The following is a 13,790-nucleotide window of genomic DNA, read 5'->3' on the forward strand; positions in this document are numbered from 1 at the left end:
TTAACATTCATTAGAAACTTCCTTCTATGTGGACAGACATTGCAGTTTATTAATGTGGAAAACGCTTCTGCATATTAAGCTCTGTCAGAGTGGCATTTTTTTAAAGCCGCAGTAGAGGAGATGAGAAACAAATTATAGTCAGGGAAAAAAGAGGGACTGCTAATTTTGACCCCTTGTGTCGTCCAGGACCTCGTTCAGTCTAGTAATGGAATATAACTTCTGCTTGCCCTTCTGAACAAGCTGCTCCAGAACATCTACACTGCTGCCCACTGCAGGTTGCAGCACGTTCTCCATGAGAACTCCCTCATATTCATTCAAATCAATTTCAAATTCATCATCTTCGGAACTGCAGGTGGTGATGCCCCAAGCCGATGGAAGTCGGCTTTTCAGGTGTATCAATGTTACGCTCAGCTTGTTACAGCTACTTGGTAGAAAATAAATATTTAAATAATCCGCAGACATGGGAAAAAGAGCTAATTTAAACAAACAAATTTGAAAAAATATTTACATTCCAAAAGCAATCAATGAATCAAATACTGGCAAAAAAAGAAACATAATCCGCTATCTGTGGTTGTCACAGGCCTGCAACAAGCCGGTCCAATTTTTTTATTTGACAGAATGACTGATTGGATGGCTGATGTGTCTTTCTACCTACCCACCCGGCTACCGTCACACACTCTGCGCCCCGTGCACCCATTGGGCATGACCAAATTGTTCTACAAGGCTAGGCAGACCTACGCTAAAGCTAGCAGCCTATTCACCTATATTATGGGAGTGGCTTTGGAGGGAGACCTGAATGGGGGGGGGGGGGGGGGGGGGGGGGGGGTTGGTTGGATTCTGTGGCTACCTGCTTTCACTAGCTTTGGTTGAATCTTTCTTTCTTCTCTTCTTTGTTTTGTCTTTTTAAATTGTTCATTATTTTATGCAAACCTTCAATTTGTGAAAGGCAGATGGATATTTGATGCGGCACTATACCCTGGAGCATGCAGATCTGTGAGCTGAATGCAGAAAAGACGTCATTAAAATGGATTCTCAGAGTGAAAGCAAGGTTGGATAAAAAGAACAGGTCAAATGGGCCTGGGGTCTAGAGATCGCCTCAGACAAGGACAGAACCACACTAAGCTCAGATTTACGAGCGAGGCCGCATTATTAGCAATCTTCATGGGTTTGAAAGGGGAGCCAAAAGCCCTGTTCGACTTTTGTTTTCAAAACATACTCTGCATTCTGAGTTGGTCCAGCAGAACTTGTTATTATTTTGAACACATCTGTGAATGCCAATGTCACGTCAGAAGTGTCTCACAGGTCACATCACAGTGTGCACAAAAAACTTTCCAGACTCTGCTCACTTGATGCCAATCTCCTGTTGACTGTTTAACTGCCAAGAAAAAACTGCTTTATGGCGGCTTAGCCTATCAGCCAAAATAGAGATCTTCGTAGAAGTTCTTCTAGTCGGCACGATTTCTCATGTTTAACTTGAGGAATGGGATCACCCTGAATGTAGAAAGAAAGCCTTCAGGAAAAGGCAAGTAGGATATTATAATTAAGGGTTATGGTTAGGCTCATCTATACTATTATAGTAAGGGTTAGGGTCATCTATACTAGTGAGGGTTAGTGTTAGGGTAATCTCAGTTCCAGCATTCCCATAGGCACAAAGCCTGGGTCAGAAAATAAATGCTCCAAGGGGCAGACTTAAGCCTTGTTTCTTGTTTTGTTACAGAGAAATTCTCTATTCTGAGTGGAGAAAGCTTTCAGGTAAATGGTGTTCCACAGCAGTTTCTACATGTTTTCATTTGAAACCTTAAGAGACAAAACTATTGTTCAAAACAAATATGAAGCCAGCAGATAATAATCTTAAGGCCTACCTGGTCGTCCACACCGTCTCTGCTGAGGAGCTTCGGAGCCCTGCTGGGGGGCCTTTCACCCACTCCTCCTAGCTCTTCTCTCTCCCACTCTGTCTCCTCATCACCGTCCTCCAACAAGGAGGGCAGCAGGGACCCCCGGGCCAGCCTCTTCCCACTCACCATGACTCTAACAGCTCCACCACTCTGGTCTCCTCAGCACTATGGTCTCCTCTCAAGGTCCAGAATAAATATTACTGCAGATTAATCTTTTACTTAGTTTTATTTACCTTAGTAGTTATCAACTCATCTATTTGGTTGACCAACAGCTTGGTTCAGAGGGCCAGTCTCTGCAGTGGACTGCACCTGTGGCTTTGCAGTTCTCCAGCATAACTTGTTCTATGAGAGGCTCCTGCGTTGTGACCAATGATTGACAAGCTGCTTGGCCTATCACAGTGCCGGCTGGTTCACTTCCTTATTTCAAGCCACGAATCAGAAGAACGGGAGCTTTATTGTTTGTTTGAATAGTGTGCCTCTGTTGACTGGTAACTATGGTGCTGACTGTGTCCCAGCAATGCTGAGATTGGTAAGTTGTTGAGCGTGCTGAGCAGAAAAAGACTCACACCACTTAATGACTCCCTTCTAACAATCTATCCTGAAAATACTAACAAACAGGGCTGACATTTAAAATCTGTAAATGACTAACCTGGTAGGTCAATGATGCTTCAAAACAAAGGTTGTTGTAGAAGTTCCCCTGGCGATAATTATTAACCTAGCAATAGTGGTTTACCTAGCAATAGTAGTTTAACTAGTGTTAGTATTTTTGCCAGCATTAGTTGTTTACCAAGCAATAGTATTTAGGGTTAGGGTTAGAGATACAAAAAGTTGTTTACCCAGCGGTAGTAGTCTACCCAGCGGTAGAAGTCTACCCAGCGGTAGTAGTCTACCCAGCGGTAGAAGTTTACCCAGCGGTAGTAGTCTACCCAGCGGTAGTAGTCTACCCAGCGGTAGAGGATCACCAGCGGCCAGCCAACAGACATATTCTGTAACCATGCTAAATGAAATGCAGAGTGGTTGCAGGTGATGAAAGTCCTTGATGGATTACACAACAGGCTCCCTCACGAGGCCGGTGGTGGCATTCTCCGGGTGAACGAGGATGTGGTTGCACAACACTAGATGGAGAGGCCCTCAAAGCCTGTGTTTCATCCTGCGAAAGGTTGCCCCTCACAATACACTCATACTCGTACACAGTGTCGGTAAAGAGAGCTATGACAGGAGAAAATCATGCACCCCGCCTGCTCACCTAAGGCCTAAAGCACACGCGAGACACCGAATAAGGACAAGACTTTGGTTGTTGGATTTTTTTTTTCGTTTATGTCAAGCAGAAAAAAAAGGACAAATAATAATAATAGAATTACAGAGTCAAAATACATTCTTAGAAAAAGTCAAAGATGTACTATTTTTTTGATTTTTTATACTTGAATATATATATATAGAAGCTATGTATAGAGCTATATCTTATGTCTTTTTTTTGTTGCAAATTTTACATCACAGAGTGTTATCACAGCTCTTGCTGGGAACAGACGCAACCTGCGTAAACGTCTCTACAGAGGAGAAAACATCCGTCCTGAGCCAACAGGTGTGTCACCCGCATCATCCTCCGGATTAAACCAAAAATAACTACAATTCTCAATGAATAACAACAACTCAAAAACATAACGTTGGCAGCCGATAGGGACACTTAAAAAACACAGTAGGAATCCTTTACGTGTTCACCATGCTTTTGGCTATCTTCAACTTGGATACAAGACAAAGAAATAGCATCAAAGCAAGACTTAGGAACCGAGAATAAGCCACAGTTTACAGTACTGCTGGGTTGAGTAGATCTACTGAATAAACATGCCCCTGTCACAGTCAAACCAGAGCCCTCCTGGAATACATCATACCAAACACTTCTGATCATCAGGTTATTCCAATGAATAACTATGCAATTTTCCTGTGATGTGGATGCTGAAACTCTACCTATATCTTGGTTGCTTAAGATGATTGAAAGGATAGAAAGATAAAGACAGAAAGTAATAAAGAAAGAGGGAGACAGCAGCTGAAGTAGGAAGTAATGTAAACATGTATTAAGCTGTTGTGCAGGGCACACCTGAGCACATGCATGTTAACACCCACTCAGTAACACACAATTTGTTATACCCATGCACACACACACACACACACACACACACACACACACACACACACACACACACACACACACACACACACACACAGAAATGCTACTCGACAGGCCCACTAAAATCACAGTGATGGGTGTCATAGGAGCCTCACACTGGAACATAGAGAGGAATACATGAGAGAGGAGAGAGAGAGAGAGAGAGAGAGAGAGAGAGAGAGAGAGAGAGAGAGAGAGAGAATAATACATGAGAGAGAGAGGGAGAGAGAGAAATATTGTGCAAATAGAGAAAAAGAGACTTTGCAATATAAGGCATCAGGCTGAAGCACGCAAATTGGACCCAACAATTACTCGACTAAGGTGCGAACAAATCGCTTGTGTGATGTGCTGATGGGTGGCTAGGTGTATTAAACACAACTATTTGTATTTATAAATAACAAAGGACCCGCTATCACCACCACCATCACCATCCAACTAGTTTGGATGGCCATCCCACTAGTTCTTCATCATCGTTGGGTGATGACAGATCAGAGGCTAAGGGGATCTGCAGTATTTTTTCAACATTGGTTCCCCGTCACATGCCTCTAGACCACAGATGCCCAGCCTGCTTTGGGCAATACAAAGGGACAGGTCAGGTGCATTTAAAGGATTATTGGTGGAATGGCCTTTCAGGGTTGTGAGAACAACTTCTTTTTATATATATTAATAATATTCCTTGTGCCTGAGTTGCTAAGCAACAATTTCAGCTCTCAGTTGTGTTTACTTTGTCCTTCGATACATCGCTGCAATCTTCTCTCTCTCTCTCTCTCTCTCTCTCTCTCTCTCTCTCTCTCTCTCTCTCCCTCCCCCTCACCCTCACCCTCTCTCTCTCTCTCTCTCTCTCTCTCTCTCTCTCTCTCTCTCTCTCTCCCTCTCGCTCTCTCCTCGCTTTGCTCTCTCTTTCCCAAGTGATTTTCTCAATCCAGTGCCCCTTGCAATGAAACTCTAATAAAAGCTTGTGGCTTCAACATTAAAGAACACATAAGTACATTATATTTCTCGACTATATTTTCATCTTGCTCATGCATTCATAATGAGGCAGGTTATTATACTGGGTGCACACATAAAATAAATTGAAAGGAACCATTTAAAATTATTGGAAGTACCACCAACGTAGAAGAAAAAAAAAAGAATCTATTGTCAAAACAAAAAAATAAAAACTTGCTACAGACAAATTGCAGAGCCCAAACAGAAAATAACATATAATCTGATATATCAAAATAATCAAAATGAAAAGGGAAATAATTTTGTACAGTATAAAAATTGGCACAGTATTCTTGAAGCAGCAGTGCTGCTGCTTTCTCCAAACTCATTGACGTCAGAGCTTCTTTCACCACCAACCTATGAGCAGAAGACCCTGGGAGGGAGAGAGCGAATGGGGAGGGAGACAAAGAGAGATGCAGGGAGAGGGGGAAGGGGAGAGAGAAAGAGGGAGAGAGAGAAATCAGAAAGATTTAGAGGCAGAGAAATAAAATTGTTAAAGGACCTGTCATCTTACAAACAAGGGTTTTATTTTTCCAAAATTCAAGAGACAATGCACCCATCAACATCCTGTTGCACCTTAATGAGTTAGCACTGTGTTAGCTACGTATGGTTCTCCTTTCATTAGCTGCAATGCATACTAATGTGGCCAATGGTAAGAAAGACAGCTTCACTCTAATCCTGTTATTCAGGGATCCCTTTATCAACAGTTTCTATGGTGCGCAAGCCATGCTTCCATCCAAATCCACCTCTGCTAATGCGTTTTGGTCTCTGAAAATGGCGGTCTTTCCTGGGCTTCAGAGAGCATTTTTCACTGAAAGGCCACTCACTCGTCCGGATCTTTCTTGCTCTCCTCGATGAAGGCGATGGACTCAGAGCGAAGCCGGTTGGTGACCTCGTAGGTACGCAGCGTGACTCCAAAGATATCCTCGTGGTAGCGATTCTCGTCCTGATAGGGAGGGCAAGAGAGAGAGAGAGAGAGAGAGAGAGAGAGAGAGAGAGAGAGAGAGAGAGAAAGCGAGAGAAAGCGAGAGAAAGCGAGAGAGAGAGAGAGAGAGAGAGAGAGAGAGAGAGAGAGCGTGAGAGAGAGAAGGAGATATGAAAGGCAAGCAATTGTATTATTTAAACGGATTGCTGCAGTACATGAAGAATACTATCAACCAGTTCATATTATTTAAATGATCTACATGAGCTGATTAGTGTAATTGTATAAAGCATACTGAAATGTATTATCAATTTTGTTACCAAATTCTATCATTCAAATATAACATAACTACCAAATTCTTCCTGCCTCCTCCTAATAGTGGTTTTACATTCTTACTACGATGAAAATGTTAAAAAAAATCACAGTTTTCCCGCTTGTTATGCAGAGTGTAAAGTGGATGGACGTTTCTGTCCGGTGGGTGTCTTGTGTATGTGCAGGTGTGTACGTGTGTCCGTGCATGTGTGCGTATACGCACATGTATGTGTCCGTTAGTGCGTGTGTCTGAGTGTGTTTAACTCTGAGCTTGTGTGTGTGTGTGTGTTTGTGTGTGTGTGTGTGTGTTTTACTCTGAGCTTGTGTATATGTGAATGCATGCAAATGTGTGTGTGTGTGTGTGTGTGTGTGTGTGTGTGTGTGTGTGTGTGTGTGTGTGTGTGTGTGTGTGTGTGTGTGTGTGTGTGTGTGTGTGTCTGTCTGTGTTTGCGTTTACTCTGAGCTTGCTGATGAAGAAGCCTGCGTCCTCGTGGCTCATGTTTCCCTGCAGTTTGACGATGTGTTGGATGGTCTTCAGGACGTCTCCGGCCATGGTCACGTCCCCGCACACGTAGAGGTGTCCCCCCTCCTCCTTCAGGGACTGGTACACTGTCTCCGCCAGCTGCTCCCGCAACACGTCCTGTACATACTTCTACCAGGTGGAAGGAGATGTAGAGAGAGAGAGGGAGGAAGAGAAGGAGGGAGAGAGAGGGGAAGAGAGAGAGGGGAGGGAGATGGAGGAAGATGGGAGGGAGAGAGAGAGGGGGGAGATGGGAGAGAGGTTGGGTAAGAGAAAGAAATAGCGATAGAAAGGGAGAGATACAGAAGAGAGAGAGGGAGAGAGAAAAAGAGAGAAGTTGCGAGGGACAGAGAGAGAGAGAGATAGAAAGACAGAGGAGCAAGAGGGAGCGACAAATGGTGAGAGAAAAGAACATGAGGGAAAATTTGCCAAATGCAGAAAATCTTCGATTCAATGTTTCTGTGTCCTCCACCTGTCCATGCAGGATGAGGACTAACAGGCGCACTAAGAAAAACAAATATAAATACTCTAAAGAGCTTACCAGCACTGGCCTTGACAAAGACAGCCCAAAGATATATCTAGTCCAGAATACCAACCTTACCACTGCTACATTATGCACTATGCTACTGCTGTTATGCAGCCTCACACAGAATAACAACACAAAAAAACCACAAGAATAGATGAATCTGCCGATTAGATTTTCATCAAACCTATCCTTTGAAATGGAGGCACATGAATTTCTAACCCTGAGCCATTGGTCTTATTCACCCATAGCGGCCATCTTGGCTCCATCTTGGCTCTGAACACGGGCAGCCTGATGGAACGGAATTCGGTATTCCACATTCGTGGAAGAAGAGTACCGGAAAAAAAAAAAACGACCGGTGTTCGGAGCCAAGATGTCCGCCAGCTGAATAAGGCCGCCTCGTGAATCTGGCAGTGACGGCAGTACCTTTGGTTTTCCAGGCTCTCTGGAGTAAGCCGTGTAGAGCTCTTTGAACACTTCCTTGTTCTTAGCCTGAATGGTCTCCTCCTTGTAGATGTGGTCCATCTGGGACTGCCGGCAGCCAAACACCAGGACCAGGGAGCCAGACTCAATGCCTGGGGGGAGGAGGGACGGAGGGAGGGTCTTAAACAACACCCTTAAGGCGTGAACACACAATGATACGGCGTGAAAGTGTGATGGTAGCGCCAGACGCTAGATTGGGACGGACGGGAGTGCAGCACTTTCACAATCATTGAGGTATTGAGGTTTACAATTTAAGGAAACCATTGGCGTTTCAACTTGAGGTAAAGCTGTGATCTGATTGGACCTGCTTCGAGTGGTCAGCATCCACTGGGGTCAAAGTTAAAATAGTTTGAACTTTGAGCGCATCATCAAAATGGTGAAACCAAAAGGTCTGGTACATCCAGGGTAGCCTCGATGCTAGGCTGGGCTTAAACACTTGCATGCATCGGTATATACTTCCGTCAATACTTTAATGAACACTCTTTCTAGCTTCCCCCCCGAACCCTTAGGGTATTGTGTACATTTGTCGCCATCGATGCCCCCTCCTTTTTACGCCACCCGTTATCGATCCTTTGTTATGAATCTCTCCTCTCCTTTTATCAACGACCAACCTTTGTTTTCGATGTCGTACAGTCTCTGTTGCCAGAAGCTTCTGAACGGTGCGATGCCGGTCCCTGGACCCACCAGGATACAGGGGACTTTGTGGTCCTTGGGCAGCTGGAACAACGGAGCGCTGGGACGCAACAGATCCAACAAGCACATTCAGCAATCCCATGCTTTTAAAATGTTCATGCTCAGCAATTTCAAGGAACTTGCGATCAAATTCGTTATTAATGAAAATAAAGTTTTCTGTTCATTATCTCCTGATTAATAATAAATAACAACATTATCAACGACCTCTGCATTGTGAAATTCAACATTAATAGCAAATTCTGTATGAAAAGTGAATGAATAATGAATCAGGAAGAAGCATGTTGGGGATTTACCCGCGCACAAAACACGGCACCATCTCGCCCTCCTCTATCCTGTTGAGCCAAGAAGAGCACACTCCGTGGTGAATCGGCCCCTCTCCATCTGAAAGGGACATTAACAGAGTAAGCACTCTCCCCATCCCTTCTCATAGTCAACCCACCGGCATCACATCAACCCAGCAACCATCACACGATACACAAGGGCTAGGATTTCAGTTAATGCTCGGGGAGATTACCGTTATTGAACTATTACTTAAACAATCACTGTAGTACCCTCATGCAAATACAGACACACACCAAAACACACTTGAATGTAAGTGCACTAAAACATATTACATTTAAGAGAGAGCGAGGGCGTGAGAGAGAGAGGGAGAGGGAGTTGGGGAGAGAGAGAGAGAGATAAGAGCTGTTAAATCAGCAGTGTAGTGTTGCCTTGCAATTTTGGATCCAAACTCAAGGTTTGATCCTCTAAGACGCTGAAATCACACAAGGTCCCTTCTCTTATGTTGGCAGCTGCTCTTTATATCACTTAAATTATCACTCCACTGCCAGACATGTCTTAAGGCTGATTGATTCCAATCATGCTAAAAGCAGATTACCACTGTGGTCGACAGTTAGCCATAGCAAGCATGTTCTCTACTTGGTTGTAGCTTGTGGTAGAGTAGAAGGTCAGATATGGAAGTTACTGAATAACCAATTAATTAACTACCAATTAAATATAAAAAAAATAAAAGAAGAATGATGTAATCATCTTTGGGGAAACACTTTATAACAAGAATTGCTGGTGGTCTGGGGAAATCTGTCAAGTTAACTGTTCTCAATGTAGAGGAAAGCACGTTTCAACCACGCTACTTATGTTTCATTAACCTAGCCTAGGAGATTAAAAATAATAACTATGTATTAAATACTCCACTGGCGTTTTAATGTGGGTTTATTGCAATTATAGCAGCGTTTGAAGTAGCTTGTGAAGTAGACTGGCTTGTCGAGATAACTTTCAACTCAGACTTTTTGTGCAGCTCCATAAAGACTGGCACAGCAGTGTGTTTTCATCGGTTTCCTTAATCCTAAAACTTGCACACCAAGAGGGTCACCTTGAAAACTATAACATTCAACAATAGCTACTTATAGTGTATGCTGTGTTAAACTGCAGTAGAAAACACAGCTGAGGAAGAGACATTTGAATATACATTAATCACCTAGCGGCCATATTGGTGTGTTAGGGCGTTAAACACTCTAGAATCTTAGAGGAAACCATGACAACTCATTCTATAATTGTTTATACTACATTCCATTTCTCAACTCCGGTATAATTTAAAATATCAAATGACTTGTCACGGTTTCTCCAAACATTTTAGAAGTTCTTTCCACCCAACCAAACCAATATGGCCGCCAGGTGGACAAGGTCTGGTGGCTGAAGACTGTGCTTATGGTGCGTACACCTCCAGGAGAGCGATGATGAATAATGATTATAGTGGTATGGCGGGAAATCCAGCATGAGCTTCCATAAAGAACCGTCCTCTGCTCCTCAACATCATGAATTGCTTTATCTTCCTATTCAGCCCACAATCCAAAGGTTTGAGTGTACCATACCCTACTGTTACATAACAAATATAACATAACTCCCCCCGCAAAACAGCTCATCACTTTCAGGTAGCTGTGCACTACGCACACTTGAGCCAGCAAATTGGGCCAGGATGTTTCCCTACTAAAATATTTGATTTAAACTCTGTGCAGGCATAAGGTAGGCATAGGATCATTTGTTTATTTCAGTGCCACCCCCGTCCAGAGATTCAGCTTTTGGTCGGTAGGAGACCAGAATGCTAAAAACTGTTGGTTGGAACTATGAGCTAGAGAGGCAACCTGATGAACCAGCAAACAACCCAATATGGCGATAATGAGGGCCATCTAACTTTCAGTGCCCCTCCACCCCTCAATTAAAAAAAACAATGGTCAAGATCCCATGCGCTCACAAATCAGACTTAGGTTTATATCTTAACATTCATATATATTCAAATTCATATATATATATATCTATAGTCTGATGGCAGCCGGGATCAGATCCTGGGGAACAGGGAATTTAACATCCTTTCACTTCATGTTTGTTACCAGTCATGTTGCAGGGATCTGTAAGTGCGTAGTTGGTGAAACCCAAACTCAACAGCAGATAACTGTAGAAATCGTCTGTAAACACCATGTAGACCAGCCACTGTATAAATCCACTTATTTACCCATTCTGAAAGCTCCCACCACTTGTGCAAATGTGTTTTGTTCAGTAGAATCAGTCAAACAAGGACTTTTGGATCAGCAGCACTGCTATAACATTGTGGAACTGTTGGATCAGACGTTCTGCTATTACCTTGATGTACTGTTGGATCAGAAGTTCTGCTATAACATAGTAGGACTGTTGGATCAGAAGTTCTGCTATAACGTAGTAGGACTGTTGGATCAGAAGTTCTTCTTTAACATATTTGCCCTGCTCGATCCTGCTTGAAGGGACTTAAAACTTTGACGTCCCTTAAAACTTTTCTGTGTACCCCCATCTTCCCAGAGTCCTCCCCCTATCTGGACTCTCACCTCGGGGTCGGTAGGAGACGACGGCCACGGTGAGGTGGATCTCCCCTGGATGGACGTCCGGAGAGGAGCTGATGGAGTAGTAGCGTGGTTGGAGCAGGGGCAGCTGAGTGAGCAGCAGGGTGGAAGGCATCTGGATCGAGGGGAACTCCTCCAGCACCTCCACCAGGGTTGGGTTGTTGAACCACTTCCACTCCTCGTACTCCTGCAAGCCCTGTGGGGGGGAGAAGGAGGAGGAAGAGGAGGAGGTGGTGATGGTGAAGGAGAAGGAAGAGGTGGCGGAGGAGGAGGAAGAGGAGCAAGAGGTGGAGGAGGAGCAACAGGTGGAGGAGGTGGTGTTGTTGGTGGTGGAGCAGGCGGTGGAGGAGGACCAATAGGTGGAGGAGGTGGTGGTGTTGGTGATGGAGCAGGCGGTGGAGGAGGAGGAAGAGGTGGAGGAGGTGGTGGTTGGTGGTTGGTGGTGGAGCAGGTGTTGGAGGAGGGAGGTGGAGGATAAGGGGAGGAGGCGGAAGAGAAGCATGGGGTGGAGGATGAGTTGGTGGAGGAGGAGGAGGAGGAGGAGGAGGAAGGAGGAGGAGAAGGAGAGAATGGCTTGTGAATGTTGTCAGACTACAGCAGTGTTTCTAAGCTTTTTTGTGACTTTCACAGCACCAACCATTCTTCATTAAGACAACTAGAAAGGTTGTTTAATATTATTCTATAACTTATCAATAATTTAGCATTATTAAGTAAACACTTATTCATTAATTCATAATTCATTAATATTGTAGTGGGCTCGACCTGTGAGCTAACTACTAGTCTGTTCCAGTCTTTGATTGTGTAGAATCCCATTTAATCAGATTATTGTCCAAAGGTGAATAAGCCGATATTATCGATTCTTCAATGTGAAATACTTTCACATTACTTTGATCTAGTAGACACAACAAAGAGCACAAGATTGGAAGAAGTGATAGAAGTAGGAACACACTTGAAATTTGTTTTGCTCCAATGGAAACTTTTCATTGACTACTTGTTACGTGAATAAAGAAGTCACTGCAACAATTTTAAAGTAGAGCATAAGAGATGAACAAGCTACCAGATTCACTAAGCTTTATCTTTGCACCAGATATTTTGATAACATCAGAATTTGAGCATACATCTAGTGGGCGAAGATGTAAGTTGCACTTGTTCCCAGGTGCAACAATTGTGCAGCTGATTAACCTTATTTACGGACTACATATTTTCCGGCATCCCAGCGCAATTCGAAATGACAGGTGTCCTTTAATAGCTACTTATCTTTGAAGATTTGAATATGGGAACTATACTTTAACAAAAGGACTATATATTAATAACCGCAAGGGACTAAGACGAAAACTGCCATAACGTTTTTTTCTACTGTCCTCAGCCTTTGTTTGCCGTTGGCTGTGTGACGAGAGGATAAAGATGGAGTCAGAGCATGAGTATGACTCAGCACCTGGCCTCAGCCAGCCTATTCCGCACATTGACAAAAACTCAGAGTGATCTGTGGGTGGCGCGGGTAACGGCCGCAGGTTACAGCGATCAAGGGCTTTCACTGGGGGCCGACTCACCGCTGCCTCGCGCTTGTTTTGTAGCAGTGCAAAGTTCATCAAATGGGCTTTTAGAGCCAGGGAAATATCCTCAGCATTTCAGAGGCAAACATAATGGTTTCACTATTCAAAAGACATCAGAGGAGCACAGAACCATATGACAGATTTCAGCACCCAGCTAATAAAGCGGTGAAACTGAAAATGAATTCGCTGCTCATATTTATTCTACGTGGGCCGCACTCAACGCATTATTCCTGAACTTGTAATCATATCAGCGCTGCAGGCGGCCGCCGCCATCAGGCGAGAGGAAGCTAAACATAAAGCGACACACAGAAAAACTAAAAAGTGACACACAAAAGGCTTTGAGGAGTTCGACTAAATCAGTGCTAATGCGTTTCGTTGGCTATGTTTACCTTACTGAGGACCTCCAGTTTGTTCCTCTGCTTCTCATTGGTTGCCAGTGAGGCAAACTGCTGCAGCAGGACAGGGCTGGGCGGCGTGGTGATGTCCAGGAAGTACTGGAAGACCTGGGAGATAGTGCACGGCGGGATGCGGTTCTCATCGGTCCAGTTACTGATCACGCCTGGAGAGACAGAACCATCCAGTTACTGATCACACCTGGAGAGACAGAACCACCCAGTTACTGATCACACCTGGAGAGACAGAACCACCCAGTTACTGATCACACCTGGAGAGACAGAACCACCCAGTTACTGATCACGCCTGGAGAGACAGAACCACCCAGTTACTGATCACACCTGGAGAGACAGAACCACCCAGTTACTGATCACACCTGGAGAGACAGAACCACCCAGTTACTGATCACACCTGGAGAGACAGAACCACCCAGTTACTGATCACACCTGGAGAGACAGAACCATCCAGTTACTGGTGACAC

The 13,790-nt window shown here is 44.2% G+C and overlaps 2 protein-coding genes across 2 annotated transcripts in view; both read right to left on the minus strand.

Moving 5' to 3' along the window:
* The window catches only part of lrrc74b (leucine rich repeat containing 74B), a 9,142-nt gene extending 6,869 nt beyond the window's left edge, over nt 1-2,273 (minus strand). The window contains exon 1 of the mRNA XM_060053491.1: nt 1,826-2,273. Coding sequence (XP_059909474.1) covers nt 1,826-2,024 — 199 coding nt within the window. The 5' untranslated portion in view covers nt 2,025-2,273. The remainder of the gene's footprint in view (nt 1-1,825) is intronic.
* A 3,593-nt stretch (nt 2,274-5,866) lies between these two features.
* Nucleotides 5,867-13,790, minus strand: part of nos1 (nitric oxide synthase 1 (neuronal)) — a 33,896-nt gene continuing 25,972 nt past the window's right edge. The window contains exons 20-28 of the mRNA XM_060053492.1: nt 13,677-13,685; nt 13,572-13,580; nt 13,306-13,475; nt 11,349-11,559; nt 8,790-8,877; nt 8,415-8,536; nt 7,747-7,895; nt 6,735-6,929; nt 5,867-5,989 (exon numbers count right to left, since the gene is read on the minus strand). Of these exons, the coding sequence (XP_059909475.1) occupies nt 5,867-5,989; nt 6,735-6,929; nt 7,747-7,895; nt 8,415-8,536; nt 8,790-8,877; nt 11,349-11,559; nt 13,306-13,475; nt 13,572-13,580; nt 13,677-13,685 (1,076 nt within the window). The remainder of the gene's footprint in view (nt 5,990-6,734; nt 6,930-7,746; nt 7,896-8,414; nt 8,537-8,789; nt 8,878-11,348; nt 11,560-13,305; nt 13,476-13,571; nt 13,581-13,676; nt 13,686-13,790) is intronic.

The sequence above is a fragment of the Gadus macrocephalus genome, chromosome 6 (assembly GCF_031168955.1).
Source record: "Gadus macrocephalus chromosome 6, ASM3116895v1".
NCBI classification, from domain to species: domain Eukaryota; kingdom Metazoa; phylum Chordata; class Actinopteri; order Gadiformes; family Gadidae; genus Gadus; species Gadus macrocephalus.